Genomic DNA, 13,923 nt, shown 5'->3' with positions numbered 1-13,923 from the left:
GTTATTACTGTAAATTAGTTAGTATTTGATCACACATATGATTTAACTAACTCACTTCAAAAACTAAAATAAATAAAGTCATTTAATTACTGTGGTAATTTTAATAAATTACTACTACTAGTATTTTATTGGATCATCTATGTACAATTTCATGTCTCCTATTTCTACCCAAGATGTCTCCGTAAGAAAGTTTTAATCTTAAGCTATGCTTCATTGACGATAACAAATTAGTCGTATTAAAACGATAAGATACGATTACCCTAGAATATAACAAGATAATCTTAACTGCCCATAATATACTCCAGCATCCTTTATGTAAACAATTCAGCTAACTTGATTTATATAGCATCTCAAATACAGTACGTTAAATTCACAGCTCATCCTGTTATAGTACTACTCCATCCGATTCAAGGAAGATGACACAATCCTTGTGCGACACGAAATTTCATGCAATTTAATTTTATGTGTTGAGTGGAAAGAATAAAGTAAGGGGGAGTGAATAAAGTAAGAGAGAATGAATAAAGTATAGATAAAGGTGTGTCTATTTTTAGTAATAGATCATTTTAGTTGAGACAAACTAAAAAGAAAAAATAGTCATTTTTAGTGGGACGAAAGGAATACTATATTTTTATAAAATACCAACTCGATATACCAAGATATCGCTATATCAAAATCGTATTTATATTTTTACAATATAGTTAGATGTCAACTTGACATACCAAAATATCATTATACTTATATCATGTTGTTATATATACTATGCATGTGAAAATTTATTACTACTATATACTAGTGCCACATTATTGGTGTATATTAGTATCAAAATATACCAAATATTTGATATATACCATAAATTTACGGTATAAATTAAAAATGTATATACTAAATTTTCAGTACATCATTGTCGTACTGAAAATTACAATATACAGATATTGCAGTCATATCTATTTATTTCAACACCAAAACTATTTTGATCAATGAAATTCAAAATATTATTATTTTATTATATCCTCAGTCCGATAACGCTGAATCTCGCGCGTCGCATGACATGGAGAAAACGGAACCGATATCATAATGAAACACCTATCAAAGTGGTTACCAAGATAAAAAAAATATAAACAAAAAAGAAAAGGATTTATCAGTTTCAAGGCTCTCTCTCTCTAATAGGAAGCCCTGGTCTTTCTAATTGTCTGTTTCTCCCTCTCTCTACCCATCTGCGAATTTGCTGTGCTCTCAAATCCTCTTTCGATCGACAATCGATAGGAGATCTTCATCTGAGATCGATTCTTAGGTGAGTTCTATGCTAAGACTTTCCAATTCAACAGTATATACCGCCTCTTGTAGCTTTCTTATACCTTTTCTTTTCCTTTCTTTTTTTTTTTATCAGGAACAGAATTGGTAAGAACGGCATTTACGAATTAACAGCAGATTATCTCCATTTCCCAAACTTATTCCTACTGCATATCTTTCATCTTACAAAAAATTTGCTTTCGGTGTGATTTTATATACAATCAACTGAGCTTCCTATGTCCTCTACTCCCTGTTTATGTACATCTCTATCATAGAAACAAGCTTCACATTCCTGAATTTTTATTTTACGAGATCTGTCATCTTGGATTTGGTATTGTGAGGGAAAGTATTCTTGCATAATTTGCTGCATGGAACCAATTTTTTGGCTATTCCTGATTCTTTTTTACTCGAAATTTGCAGTGAATTTAATGACATGAAATGTAGTTGAGCAATTGCAATTTTTTAAGAGAGCAAAAGAATTCCTAAAATTGCAGCTGAAGAAGCCAAGATAGGATTTTTACCAGTCCTGCTACAGCAAGATGTCAGTTAGGCGAGAAGATACAGCTTCAAAACCAGATGAGCTTCAGATCGGTTCTTCATGGATTCCGGCAACCCCAGCTAAAGCCACTTTGACACCGATCTGCACAAATTGGGGAGAAAATCAGACTGAGCAGGCGAATTGCCTAGAGAGGGAAAGATCAGCTTCTACTACTCAGACGGCTCAAGCAAGTGTCCTTGGGTCGGAAGAATTTGTGCAACACACACAAAGCCAGATAGACCCTGCATATTATGCTTCAATGGGTGTTAACAATGCAAGTACAGTTTCCAACTGGCACGCGAGCATGACCACCAATTCCCAAGTTTACAAGGATAATTTGATTGCTTTCGAGAGTTGGGCAGCCGGAGATGCTGCCAATTCGCACCTGTTTGGAAAAGGTTCTAGCACGTATGACAACCTCTCTACGACTATGAATGACCCAGACCAATGGTCAACTGTCTCATTTGGGAGTCTCATGAAGGTGATTGGCGAGAACGCCAAAAAGGGGAATGCCCTCAAGCAGAGTAATTTTGCCACAAGCAGTAGTGCCTTTTTTCACCCTCAGTTTGACCATAGTTTGCTAGAAGAACCACTTGACAGGAGTGGGGTTTCAACTTCCAGTTTTCATCCGGGAGTTGAGGGAAGGCAGTTCACTATGAGCTCTGGAAGTACCTCCATGCAAGAGCAACACACCATGCTTGGAGCAAATTTTGATGCTGAATGGAGAATAGCAAACAGTGTCACTGGTAAGTTCACCATTTGATCAAAACGTTATTATCACAAAAAACTACATAGATTTGTATCTATTCTACTAATCACTAGTAAAGAAACTTTAGCCATGAATCAATCCCTCAACCCATTAAATAAAACTTGAAGCTCCCTGATTTGCTAAGTTGTTTTTACAAAGTTGTAAAAGCCTGAAGCCCTGCTAAAATGTGAGTTTGAAATATGAGAAGAAAAAATTGCCACTTCACATTATCCTAAACACACAAGAATTAGTGCAAGGATTAATTATGAAAGCCAGCTAAAATGTTTGCATTAATGTATCATGCAACATTGCGTATCAAAATGGCAAAAAGCATTCCTTGGTGTAGAAAACCAAAGTAACAGCGAAAGAGAAGTTAGCTGAAGGCATGCATCTTAAGGAATGCCTCTCTATGCATGCTATATTTTGTCTCCTCTACTAAATATGAATCTCATCTTGTGTCTAACAGATAGCCGTTCAATCGCCTCTCGGAACTTACTCGATCTTAATTCACCGCCCAGAATGATTACCGATGCAGCTATGAGAAAGAGTACTCTGTGCCAGTTTGCACCTATAACACCAGAGAAGACAAACAGAGACGGCCAGCAGGAGTCTGCAATGAAACATTCAACCATAGATGAAGCACCTATGGGAGAAAACAACATTATCAGGGAAGGAGGGATGCGACTACATGAGAAAGGAATGTCCCCTCTTGTGAACGATCAATTGAGTGAAGTCACGTCGACAGAGTTGCAGGAGAATCACAAGCCTGACAAGGGAGGCATGGATGAAGCTTATTTGCTCAAAACCCCTCAGCAGAAGACTAGGAGGAAAAAGCACAGACCAAAGGTCATAATTGAAGGTCAAAAAAAGAGAACTCCTAAATCAAGTGTGCAGAAAACTAGTGTTCCTCAGGACAACACGAGAGTCAAGAGGAAGTATGTTCGGAAAAATGTTGTTAGCGGTCCCTTAGGAGGGGAAACCAATGGAACAGAGCCTATTAATAAAACTCCTAGTTCTAACGAAACTCCAGTAAGAAAGAGAAAGCACAGAAGAAGAAAAGGAAACAGTAACTCTGAAGATGATACTGATATGGAAACCACCGAAACTACAGAAACACAGGGGGCCCAGAGTACTCGAAGATCCTGCAGGAGATCTCTGAATTTCAACTCGGACGACCCAGTAAGAGATGCTATCTCCCCAGATTGCCCCACTTCAAATTGTGAAAGGGAATTGCGAGCTAGGAACTTTGGCCCAAAAGACCGACCAGAAACAGAGAAGCGTCCCCAGAACCCATTGCCGGATACATTAAATGAAAACAACATGCCCACAGATCAAAGTTTGTCTACCATAGGGAAATGCCAAATAGTATTCTCAGACGTTACACATGATAAAGAGGCTAATACTGTTAGAGTGAGCATGAAGCCTGATGGCCAATTGACACCAAAAAGCCCCAGTGACTCCATCAACAGCAGCACATGTTTAAAAAGACAAAACATGGATAAACCTGAGGAAGCAGCACTTGGCAATAGAAATGAATCGGGAATATTGTATAATTCTCTGCAGGCGTACCTTTCTTCTTATACACAGAATGCAGATGATGGCATACCTGGATTGTGTTTTCCAGCTATCTATAAAAAAAAGAGGACAGAGAAGGTATACAGTACAGTAACATCCAGCATGCAGATTACATCGTACCCAGACAATGGTGGGAAACTTGCAAAAAATCTGTTTATGTCGCAGACTAATCAGGGATCTTATGGTGCCCAAAGTCAGGGTATTAATCTGCAAACAACCAAATATGCAACTGAAGGCATTCAGAATGGAAAGCAGGTCTTTGAAGATCTGTTAGCTTTAGGGTGCATGCAAAAATTGAAGAGAAGAAGATCAAAAGCCCCTACCCGACAGAGGAATGTAGCTTCACTGATGGAAAAGTGTAAACAATGGCCAAATTTTCCGAGCAGATCTGCAACAGTTTCCAGAACTCAACAAAATATTGAAAGTCTCAACGAACCCCTTACATGCATCGAAGCTCTTGTAGCTGGCACCCGATCAACAATGGCAACCAAGAAGCGCTCAAAGAGAAGCATGCATATCAATTCAACAGTGCAAAATTTGTATAATCACCAAAACTTTGCTCGCACTTCAATGGGTACTGATAAAGCATGTGATACTAATATCAATAAACTTACAATTTAGATATGCTTGACTGACTTTCAACTTATGATGCAGGACCACCACTGGCTCTAACATGGAAAAGCATACCTCTAGTTGATTCAATCACTGATAAACTCAGACGACTAGATCTAAATGCCGAAAGCAGAGTAACAGGAGAAAAGTATAATGCATTTCTCGGAAAATATTATAACGAGAATTATGCCCTTGTTCCATATCAGAATTCTGGAGCTGTTGTCCCTTTTGATGCTTCATTTGATCAAGTGAGAAGAAGAAAACCAAGGCCTAAGGTTGAACTTGATGATGAAACAACAAGAGTGTGGAAACTTTTGTTAGAAAATATAAACAGTGAAGGCATTGATGGGACCACTGAGGAAAATACAAAATGGTGGGAAGAAGAACGACGAGTGTTCATCGGAAGAGCAGACTCGTTCATTGCTCGCATGCATCTTGTACAAGGTGATCTCACAATCATATACTTACCTATTCAATGCTCTTCTTTGACTCACTACACAATAACTAAGATAGAAATGGTATTATTGATTATACTATTTATTTACATGTTTAACTATGCTTAGAGCCAAGATGTGACAATAACAATAAGTTGTGCACTCAAAAGAAATCTTGCTCCATATTATCCATATTACAATCCTCAGTATCTCAACAAAGAAAAAGACTCATGTGCACACGCGTACTGTGCACACTGCAGCACGAGTCATCAATTCGCGTCCCCTCCACCACCTCACCCCTCCTCCTCCCCCCCTCTTCTGCAAACTGTATGAGCTCACCGCACGGAGACCTCTTCAACAAGATGCCAAAACCTAAAGTAAATAATGGCAAAATCACCTATTTTCTATACACCATCCCTCTCAGATTTCATATATTTAACTATATTCTAGTTAAGAAATCTCTATCGACAGAATAAAAACATGATTGCTTCCTAGAAGCACAGCAGAACCTAGAGGGAAGTATTAGGATGACTGAATAATACAAAGGTACGCACTATACATGTATCGAGCACCTTATAACATAGTAACTGTCAATATTGGTTTGGTTTTTCACTGAAGTGGACGATGAATAAATTTACTTACACTTTAGTTGTCATCAAAAGATTGTACTTTGCTGCATTTGAAACTTTTTCCCATATTATCTACTTTCGTATCATTGAAATCTGTAACCCTAAACACGGTGATTTCCTCTACAGGAGACAGACGTTTTTCTCCATGGAAGGGATCAGTTCTTGACTCAGTAGTTGGTGTTTTCCTCACTCAGAATGTTTCAGATCATCTTTCCAGGTTAGTTTACTGTCAACTAGCTATGTACTTTGCCCAGGTTCTGAACTGAAGATAACAAATTCACTATCTGCATTATGCTGCAGCTCTGCCTTTATGTCACTTGCTGCTAGATTCCCTGCCAGGCCAAGCATCCACTCTGCAGAACTACACAGTGAAAGATCAGATGCTGCAACCAATGACCCTGAAATCTGTGCGCTTGATTCTGATGGGACCTTTATTCTGACCAAAGAGATCTTAAATGAGACAGATTGCAGCGGCAATACTAAAACGCTTCAAGATTTTAAAGACAGCAGTATTAGAGAATCGAACAGTATGAAGCCCTCTGAGAATGCTTCCGGCAGTGACAGTTTTCTACAAGGCAACTTCAGAGGTCAATCGACAGATACTTCTATTGCTCCCATTATTTCCTGTGAAATTATAGCAAACAGATCCACGAGTTCGAACGAGGATGGCAGAGATACAGAAGACACACTTTCTTCTCAGACTCCAGAGATTTCATCTCAGAACTCTGCAGTTTCGCCAATCGCACAAACCAATAGAAAAAGTGATTCTTGCCTATTGAGCACCACAGAAGAAGAGCCGGAAGCTGGGGTTAAACCAAATTGGTTGACTAGCCACACATCATTCGTAAAGCTTCTAAAGATTGCAGACAATGTATTACATGGGAATCATGGAGAAGGCAGTGACAAAAGAAAGCCTAATGAAAGATGCTATATACCATCAGAAAGCTTGCCTTGCAGCTTGCAGAATGAAGATCATTTCGAAAATCCTACAGTGCTTGCTAAAACTGTTGCATCCTATAGTAAGACGTCTTTGTGTCATGTGCCAGATTTGGGAGCAAAATCACCAGACTTTGACATGCATCAGAAAAACAGCAAGTTCACAGATAGTTCCAGTGAGAAAGAACTTTGTGGGGCTGAAATAAGTGACCTGTCTTCAGAATCTGCATCAGGAGCAACATCACAGAAGTCCACTATAAGTTTTGGGGTTCCAAATCTTCCCAATACAATTGCTCACTCAAGCAGCAATGAGAAAATTGGGATAAATCAAATGAAAGTTGACAATCAAAGAGGACAAGCACCAGCAAAGAACAAGATGCAGGGGGGTTCAGAAAAAACCACCTATCAAAATCTGATGGATGCTACAGGTAGTAGTAGCAACATTGACAGTTTAAAAAAATCAGAGCATAAGGAAGTAAACTCAAATAAGAATGACCTCAATAGCCATACTGAGCAGACGATTAATGGACCCAAATCAAGAGGAAGAATCAATAAAGAGAAGGAGACCAAAGTTGATTGGGATCAATTGAGAAAGCAGGCACTCTTTGGTGGACGAAAAAGAGAAAGAACAGACTGTACCTTGGACTCGGTGGATTGGGATGCCATTCGATGTGCAGATGTTAACGAGATCGCTCAAACTATTAAAGAAAGGGGAATGAACAATATGCTGGCAGAAAGAATCAAGGTATCCAACAGATAGTTGTGGAAACTCATTACTATATATTGCAAAGGTAGCTAGAAAGCTCCCATTTATAGCTGACCCTCTGTTGAACAACTGTGCAGGATTTCCTCAACCGCCTAGTTAGAGACCATGGAAGTATTGATCTGGAATGGCTTAGGGATGTTCCACCAGATAAAGCAAAGTAAGTTTGCATTATTATTTTCTCAGAACAAAAAAAAGAAGAAAATAGGAGTTTGTTTTATGTGAGCTATGTCCATAGATCCAAAACAGCATAAGCAAAGCACCTAATTGTTGCTTTCAATGTCCAGAGAGTACCTATTGAGTGTAAGAGGTTTGGGTTTGAAGAGTGTGGAGTGTGTACGGCTTTTGACTCTTCATCACCTTGCCTTTCCAGTAAGTCTAACCTCACTTACAATGTCTTACTTAAAGATAGAGAAATTTATTAACTGTATCTGCAACAATTGAAAAGGTCGACACCAATGTTGGCCGTATAGCAGTACGATTAGGATGGGTACCTCTTCAGCCATTGCCTGAGTCACTTCAGCTACATTTACTAGAACTGTGAGTATTTACACACTCGACATATTTTCCCATGACAATGTACAACTAGACAGCTGATTTTTTTTTGTTTAGGTACCCTATACTGGAGTCAATTCAGAAATATCTGTGGCCCAGGCTCTGCAAGCTTGATCAAAAAACACTGTAATTAATATTTTCTTCTTCAGATTGATGCTTAATAATGACATTACAATACAAATTACCCTTCATTGACTTTTCATGCTCTCTCTCTCTCTCATTACAGATATGAACTACATTATCAAATGATCACTTTTGGAAAGGTGTGGCATGATTATCTGAGAATCTCATAAATATCCCAAGAGACCCTGTAAAATTTAAAACATAATACAAATTATTATTTTGTCAGGTATTTTGCACAAAGAGCAGGCCAAATTGCAATGCATGTCCAATGAGGGGAGAATGCAGGCACTTCGCAAGTGCATATGCAAGGTTTGTATCATACACTACTGAACTCCCTTTCAAAATTCTGGATTAGTATTTCTGTTACATGATTACGATTTCAAGAATCCTGGATTAAATCTAACTATTAAGAAAGAGACTAGAAATGCATTCGTGAAGCTACATCAACAATATATATAAATTTTTAGATCAATAATGAATTGATTCCCTAGAGACAGTGACATGAGTAAACCACGTTATTGATTTATGGAATCTTATGAACGTGCTTGTAGTGCAAGACTTGCTCTCCCAGCACCACCGGACAAAAGTATTGTGTGTGCAACTGAAAATAAGAAAGCTGATCAAAATCCAATCAGAAGTATGGATACCTTGCAATTGCCATCTCCTCAAACTGAAGAAGTGGATCCTAAATCTAGAGTAGGCAACTTGCAGTTGACATCTCCTCAAACTGAAGAAATGGATCCTAGATCTAGAGTAAGCAACTCTATGCCCATCATTGAAGAGCCACAAACACCAGAGCCTATAATCGAAGTTCCCACCACACCAGAACCAGATTATACGCAAGATCCAGAATGTGATATTGAGAGTGCTTTTGGTGAAGATCCTGATGAGATCCCCACCATCCAACTGAACATGGAAGAGTTCACTCACAATCTGCAGACAATCATGCAGCAAAATTCAGAACTGCAGGAAGGAGAGATGTCGAAGGCCATAGTAGCTTTAACTTCAGAAGCTGCTTCAATACCAGTACCAAAGCTTAAAAATGTTAGCCGACTCAGAACAGAGCATCATGTGTAAGTAGACAATCCTAACATCTTAAGCTTGGGAAGTCACACAACTAATGCAGGTGTTAAACAGCAAATATTGAGCATGACCATGCTCCTAATAGAAGTAAGCTAGCTCAAAGGATTCCATATAATTCAAACTAAGAATGAAGTTTAGGTAGTCTAGACATGACATGTTTGATAATCAGGAGCATCTTATGATCATTTTCTCTTTGTACAGCTATGAGCTTCCAGATTCGCATCCACTGCTAGAAGGGGTTAGTGATTCTATCTTATAACAAACATGCATAATGGCATAAGGTGTTTTTCAGACTCAAAACAAATTTTTAAAATGCAGATGGATAAACGGGAACCTGACGATCCTTGTCCCTACCTTCTTGCTATATGGACCCCAGGTATGAAAACACATACCCTAAAAATGCCTAAAACAATGAAGTAAACTACCCATTGCTCGAAATAGTGAAAACTGTATCAAAAGATCTTAAAGACTGAAAATGGAATCACCATTTGACTCAGTTATTTTAAGAGTATCCAGCTCTGATAAATGCTCTGTGCCAGGTGAAACAATGGATTCTATTGAACCACCCGAGAGAAGATGCAGCTCCCAAGAACTCGAGAAGCTCTGCACAGATGAAACCTGTGCATCATGCAATTGCACACGAGAAGCAAATTCTCAAACTGTTAGGGGAACTCTTCTGGTACAGATACTATCATAGTAGCAATGAAATTGTGTTTAAGGAGCAATACTAATACACATCTTCCCTGATCCTATTTGCGTTCTGTTTAAATTAGACTTTTATGGTTATGCTGCTGATCGCAGTACCAGTAGACTTGATTTCCTCAGCTAACAAATCTAACATTCAACATCACAGATACCATGCAGAACAGCCATGCGAGGAAGCTTTCCACTAAATGGAACATATTTTCAAGTAAATGAGGTCAGTAGGACAAATTCTTTCATTCAAATTAATATTTTGTTCACTAAAGATACTATTGCACTGGTTTTTATATGCATGCTTCGACACTTGTAGGTATTTTCTGACCATGAAAGCAGCCTATCCCCAATGGACATACCAAGAAAGTGGTTATGGAACTTGCCAAGGCGAACAGTGTACTTTGGAACATCAATACCAACTATTTTTAAAGGTAACAGAGGAAGATACAGTTTAATAACTAGACATGGAGGTTTGGTTTCAGAAAGTTTAACAATACCTAGTTTTGTTTTTGCTCATCAGGTCTGTCCACGGAGGGAATCCAGTACTGCTTCTGGAGAGGTGTGTCTGGATTTGAATGATGTTCTCATTTAAGCTCCATGCACTAGTACCTTGTACATTAAGAAAAAACATAAGAGAGCATAAGAGCAATCATTTTACAACATGTATGTCATAATTAGCTGATGTTTCTTATTTCAGGGTTTGTCTGTGTTAGGGGCTTTGACAGGAAAACTAGAGCTCCTCGTCCCCTGATTGCCAGATTGCACTTCCCTGCCAGCAAGCTAGCCAAAGGGAAAGGGAAGACAGATGAGAGCTAGGCATAGACAGCAGTTAGTTAGGCCATGGTTGAACAGTGAGCAGCTAAGAGCAAATAGCATGGTGGATTTGCCTGTATCATATAAATGAATGTCTAGGTTGTACACATTGCGAATTATCACATTTTATTACCAACTACTGAATCTTGGCATCTTGTAGGGATCTAGGAATTGCCGTTTCATTTCATTTGTTGCTTGCAATAAGATTAATTGAAATTTGAACAATAGTTGTATAAATTTGATAGGACGCACTGTATTGTCATTATCAATGGTTAAGGTAGATATCACTTCTGGATGGGCTGAGAGAATCACTAGGGGACATTTTTAAATGCAGAGTGAATTGATTATATAGCACTTCAACACTTGGTAAAGGGGATAGAAAATTGATTATATATAACTTCAATCCTTGGTAAATGGAAGAAAGTGTTGTTTTCCATCAAATGAAGTCAACCCGTATAAAGTATAAACAGTATAACCTCTATGACGTAGTTACATTAGAAGGGCATAGTTTTACCATATACCATTGAAGGGCACAGTTACATTAGAAAAACATATGTGCAAAATATAAATATCATAAACTGTCCATGATCTACACTCTGTCCAATTTATCAAGAAAACCATGATTTTACATAAGAGTGGAATTAAAGACACATTTTCCAGGCATAAACATAACACTTCATTGAAACGATCCGGAATTAGTTAGACTTTTATTGCTATATCATATAGTAACCTAACGACAGTTTTTCTCAAATGATCATCTAGAGAATAAAAGGAAACTTAAAAGAAATTAGGGCATTATTAGACATATAGACAGCAAGTGCCATGACAAACCCAAGGACGTTAGAGAAAGTGTCATCTTTCACGGAGAAGCAGTGTGTAGCATTACTTCTCTTACACCATAATATCCCAGAGATTAGTTATGCACAACCTCATTATTCAATGTTCACAAGTAAAACAATGTGCATACATGCTCGAGAGTATCGTATGCATTTCTTATTGTACCGGATGTTCATTTCCAAACAAATCTTTCAGCATTTTCAAAAAGGATGGGGAAAATAAGATGTGTTCAAAAGTGCTTCATTCCTATCATGATCTTCAGGCTAGAGGACAACTCAATTCCCTAATCCCAATTGCAACACCAGGCTAGTCAGTGGAAAAGTGATTCAACTAGTAATGAGAAAATTCGAATGAATCCGGCTGAATGCATAGATATCAGAGCAATCTTTTCCAATCTTCTAATTTTAGTGCAAATAAACCTCTTATCAAAATATTTTGCTGATTACTACTTAGAATCTCGTTGTGCTATAAGAGGCTATATTGCAAATACACTAAAGCAGAGCTCAAAACACACATTTTAACACTGTAGCCGATACCTGTGACAACGGAACTGCGGTTGGATAGTTGTACTCTCTGGAACTACTACTTCGCATGCGCAAACTAATCTCAACAAAAAAAACTATTAAGTATAAAAGGCAAGGGCGGAGAACTTTAAATTTACAGGCAGAAAACGTTATCGTCATTCAAATGAGGTTTGTGAGAAAAACTCATCACTCTGCTTTTTCGAGATTAAGATCGAATCAACCAACTACGACCATATCACACCAATAGAGTTCGTAAATGCGTATGTAACCGACGGAGAAAGTTAATATTTGTGTGTACCGTTTGACAGCACGGAATTCAGCCTGAGGTCTCCCGGCGATGAGTCGGAAGAGACGGTAGATTAGAAGGGACTGCCTCTTCCGATAATACTTCCGCTCGACGTCTGTAGTCCTTTGACTCTTGGAGAGAGAGAGGTGTTTGTGGTTAAGTTTTGCCGCCTTGCAGATTATGGAGTTCCCTCCCTTTTTTGGTTTCGGCGTTTGAGATTTGAATCGCATTGTTGAAGAGTTGATGGTTAGGGATACTGGGTTCGCCGTTTTAGATCTAAAGCCCAACTATTGTTAGCAACTAATTTATGAGTTACGACCCAATGCAGCATTTTCTATATATGCAATGAAAGATCTATATAAAGTTCTTTTTAAGGAATAATTAATAATTAAAAGTTTGATTAAACAACTTTATCAATAAATAACTACGAAACCATTACTTTTAACAGAAACAGTTACGAAACGCTTCTATATTAGTAATTGATTGATAAATTAATTATTTACATGCGAGTACGGATAAATTAATTATTTACATGTGAGTACAATAAAGAGTTTCCCCAATAATATTTTATCTTCGATTGATCTGATGTCCTGATCATCGAACCGTCATTAAGTGATACCTTTTGTTCACATAAGATAAATTCGTCGCGGGTTTGTTAACAAACATGATTGAAAAATGTACTGCGTGTTTAATTTCTTAGATAAAATATACTCTTTCCTTTTCATAGAAATATACTCTTTAGGGTTGGCACGGGTTTTAATGTTTAATTGATAAAATAAGAGAAAAAGAGAAAAAGTAGTTGAAATTGTTTAGTGAGACCATGAATGATAAAGTGAAAGAGAAGAAAAAAAAAAGTTACTACCGTAAATGGGTATGAACTATTTCTATGGGACGGACGAAAAAAGAAATATGGCTTATTTCTATGGAAAAATATAATCTATGACTAATGTGTGGGATTATTTTGGTTGAAAGGGTTAGCTATAACTAATTATCACATGATTATCTATTAAAATTGATTTGTGGAATTCATCTCATAAATTAAACACTACACATTTAATCATAAGATATATAATCTTGCAAGCCTAACAGCCTCTACATAGACAAACATAACGAGGCGATCACTAAATTTGGGCTACGAACATACATAAATGATATATTCAAACTCGGTTATAGTATGACATTCTTAATCATAAATATTTTCACCTTTTTTTCTCATTCCTGATAGAGTTGCCCAAGACAAATTGAATCAGTTGTTAGCCATCGACTCCGAGTTGGAACTAAGTTGAATCATTTCTTTTTTTGACAAAAAATAAAACATCTAATCAATATAACTTTATTTAATCATTTACTTTACTCTTTTTTTATTTCTCTTGATTTTTCAATGCAATTCTTAATCTACATGCCCAAAAGTTTTAACTCAACTTATTTGGGACAGAGGGAATAGTTAAAATATAGAAAGAGTAAAGTTCTCCACTTTACAT

General features: G+C 37.5%; 2 protein-coding genes across 3 annotated transcripts; one reads left to right on the top strand and one right to left on the bottom strand.

Moving 5' to 3' along the window:
* The first annotated feature begins 1,125 nt into the window (after positions 1–1,125).
* On the top strand, positions 1,126–11,020 carry LOC121747964 (protein ROS1A-like). 2 transcript variants are annotated; one of them, XM_042142154.1, is made up of 21 exons: positions 1,126–1,291; positions 1,388–1,398; positions 1,711–2,574; positions 3,043–4,725; positions 4,806–5,207; positions 5,953–6,043; positions 6,127–7,507; positions 7,606–7,685; positions 7,813–7,897; positions 7,974–8,065; positions 8,138–8,206; positions 8,307–8,343; positions 8,430–8,512; positions 8,755–9,276; positions 9,488–9,524; positions 9,605–9,662; positions 9,826–9,965; positions 10,140–10,205; positions 10,299–10,413; positions 10,503–10,541; positions 10,680–11,020. In XM_042142154.1, exons 3-21 carry the CDS (start codon positions 1,830–1,832, stop codon positions 10,796–10,798), a joined length of 5,844 nt encoding a protein of 1,947 aa, XP_041998088.1. In that variant the 5' UTR covers positions 1,126–1,291; positions 1,388–1,398; positions 1,711–1,829; the 3' UTR covers positions 10,799–11,020. The 2 variants fall into 2 exon arrangements, with proteins under 2 accessions (XP_041998088.1, XP_041998097.1); XM_042142163.1 differs by lacking the exon at positions 1,388–1,398.
* LOC121747977 lies at positions 10,480–12,717 on the bottom strand. Its single transcript, XM_042142173.1, has 3 exons — positions 12,455–12,717; positions 12,169–12,232; positions 10,480–10,591 (listed from the first exon to the last, which is right to left on the bottom strand). The coding sequence occupies exons 1-3, from the start codon at positions 12,670–12,672 to the stop codon at positions 10,571–10,573; spliced, it is 303 nt and encodes a 100-aa protein (XP_041998107.1). The 5' UTR covers positions 12,673–12,717; the 3' UTR covers positions 10,480–10,570.
* Positions 12,718–13,923: the final 1,206 nt, after the last annotated feature.

Source organism: Salvia splendens, chromosome 1, assembly GCF_004379255.2.
Source record: "Salvia splendens isolate huo1 chromosome 1, SspV2, whole genome shotgun sequence".
NCBI lineage: Eukaryota > Viridiplantae > Streptophyta > Magnoliopsida > Lamiales > Lamiaceae > Salvia > Salvia splendens.
The sequence above is the reverse complement of the archived record's forward strand: the minus strand, read 5'-3'. Positions and strand labels throughout refer to the sequence as shown.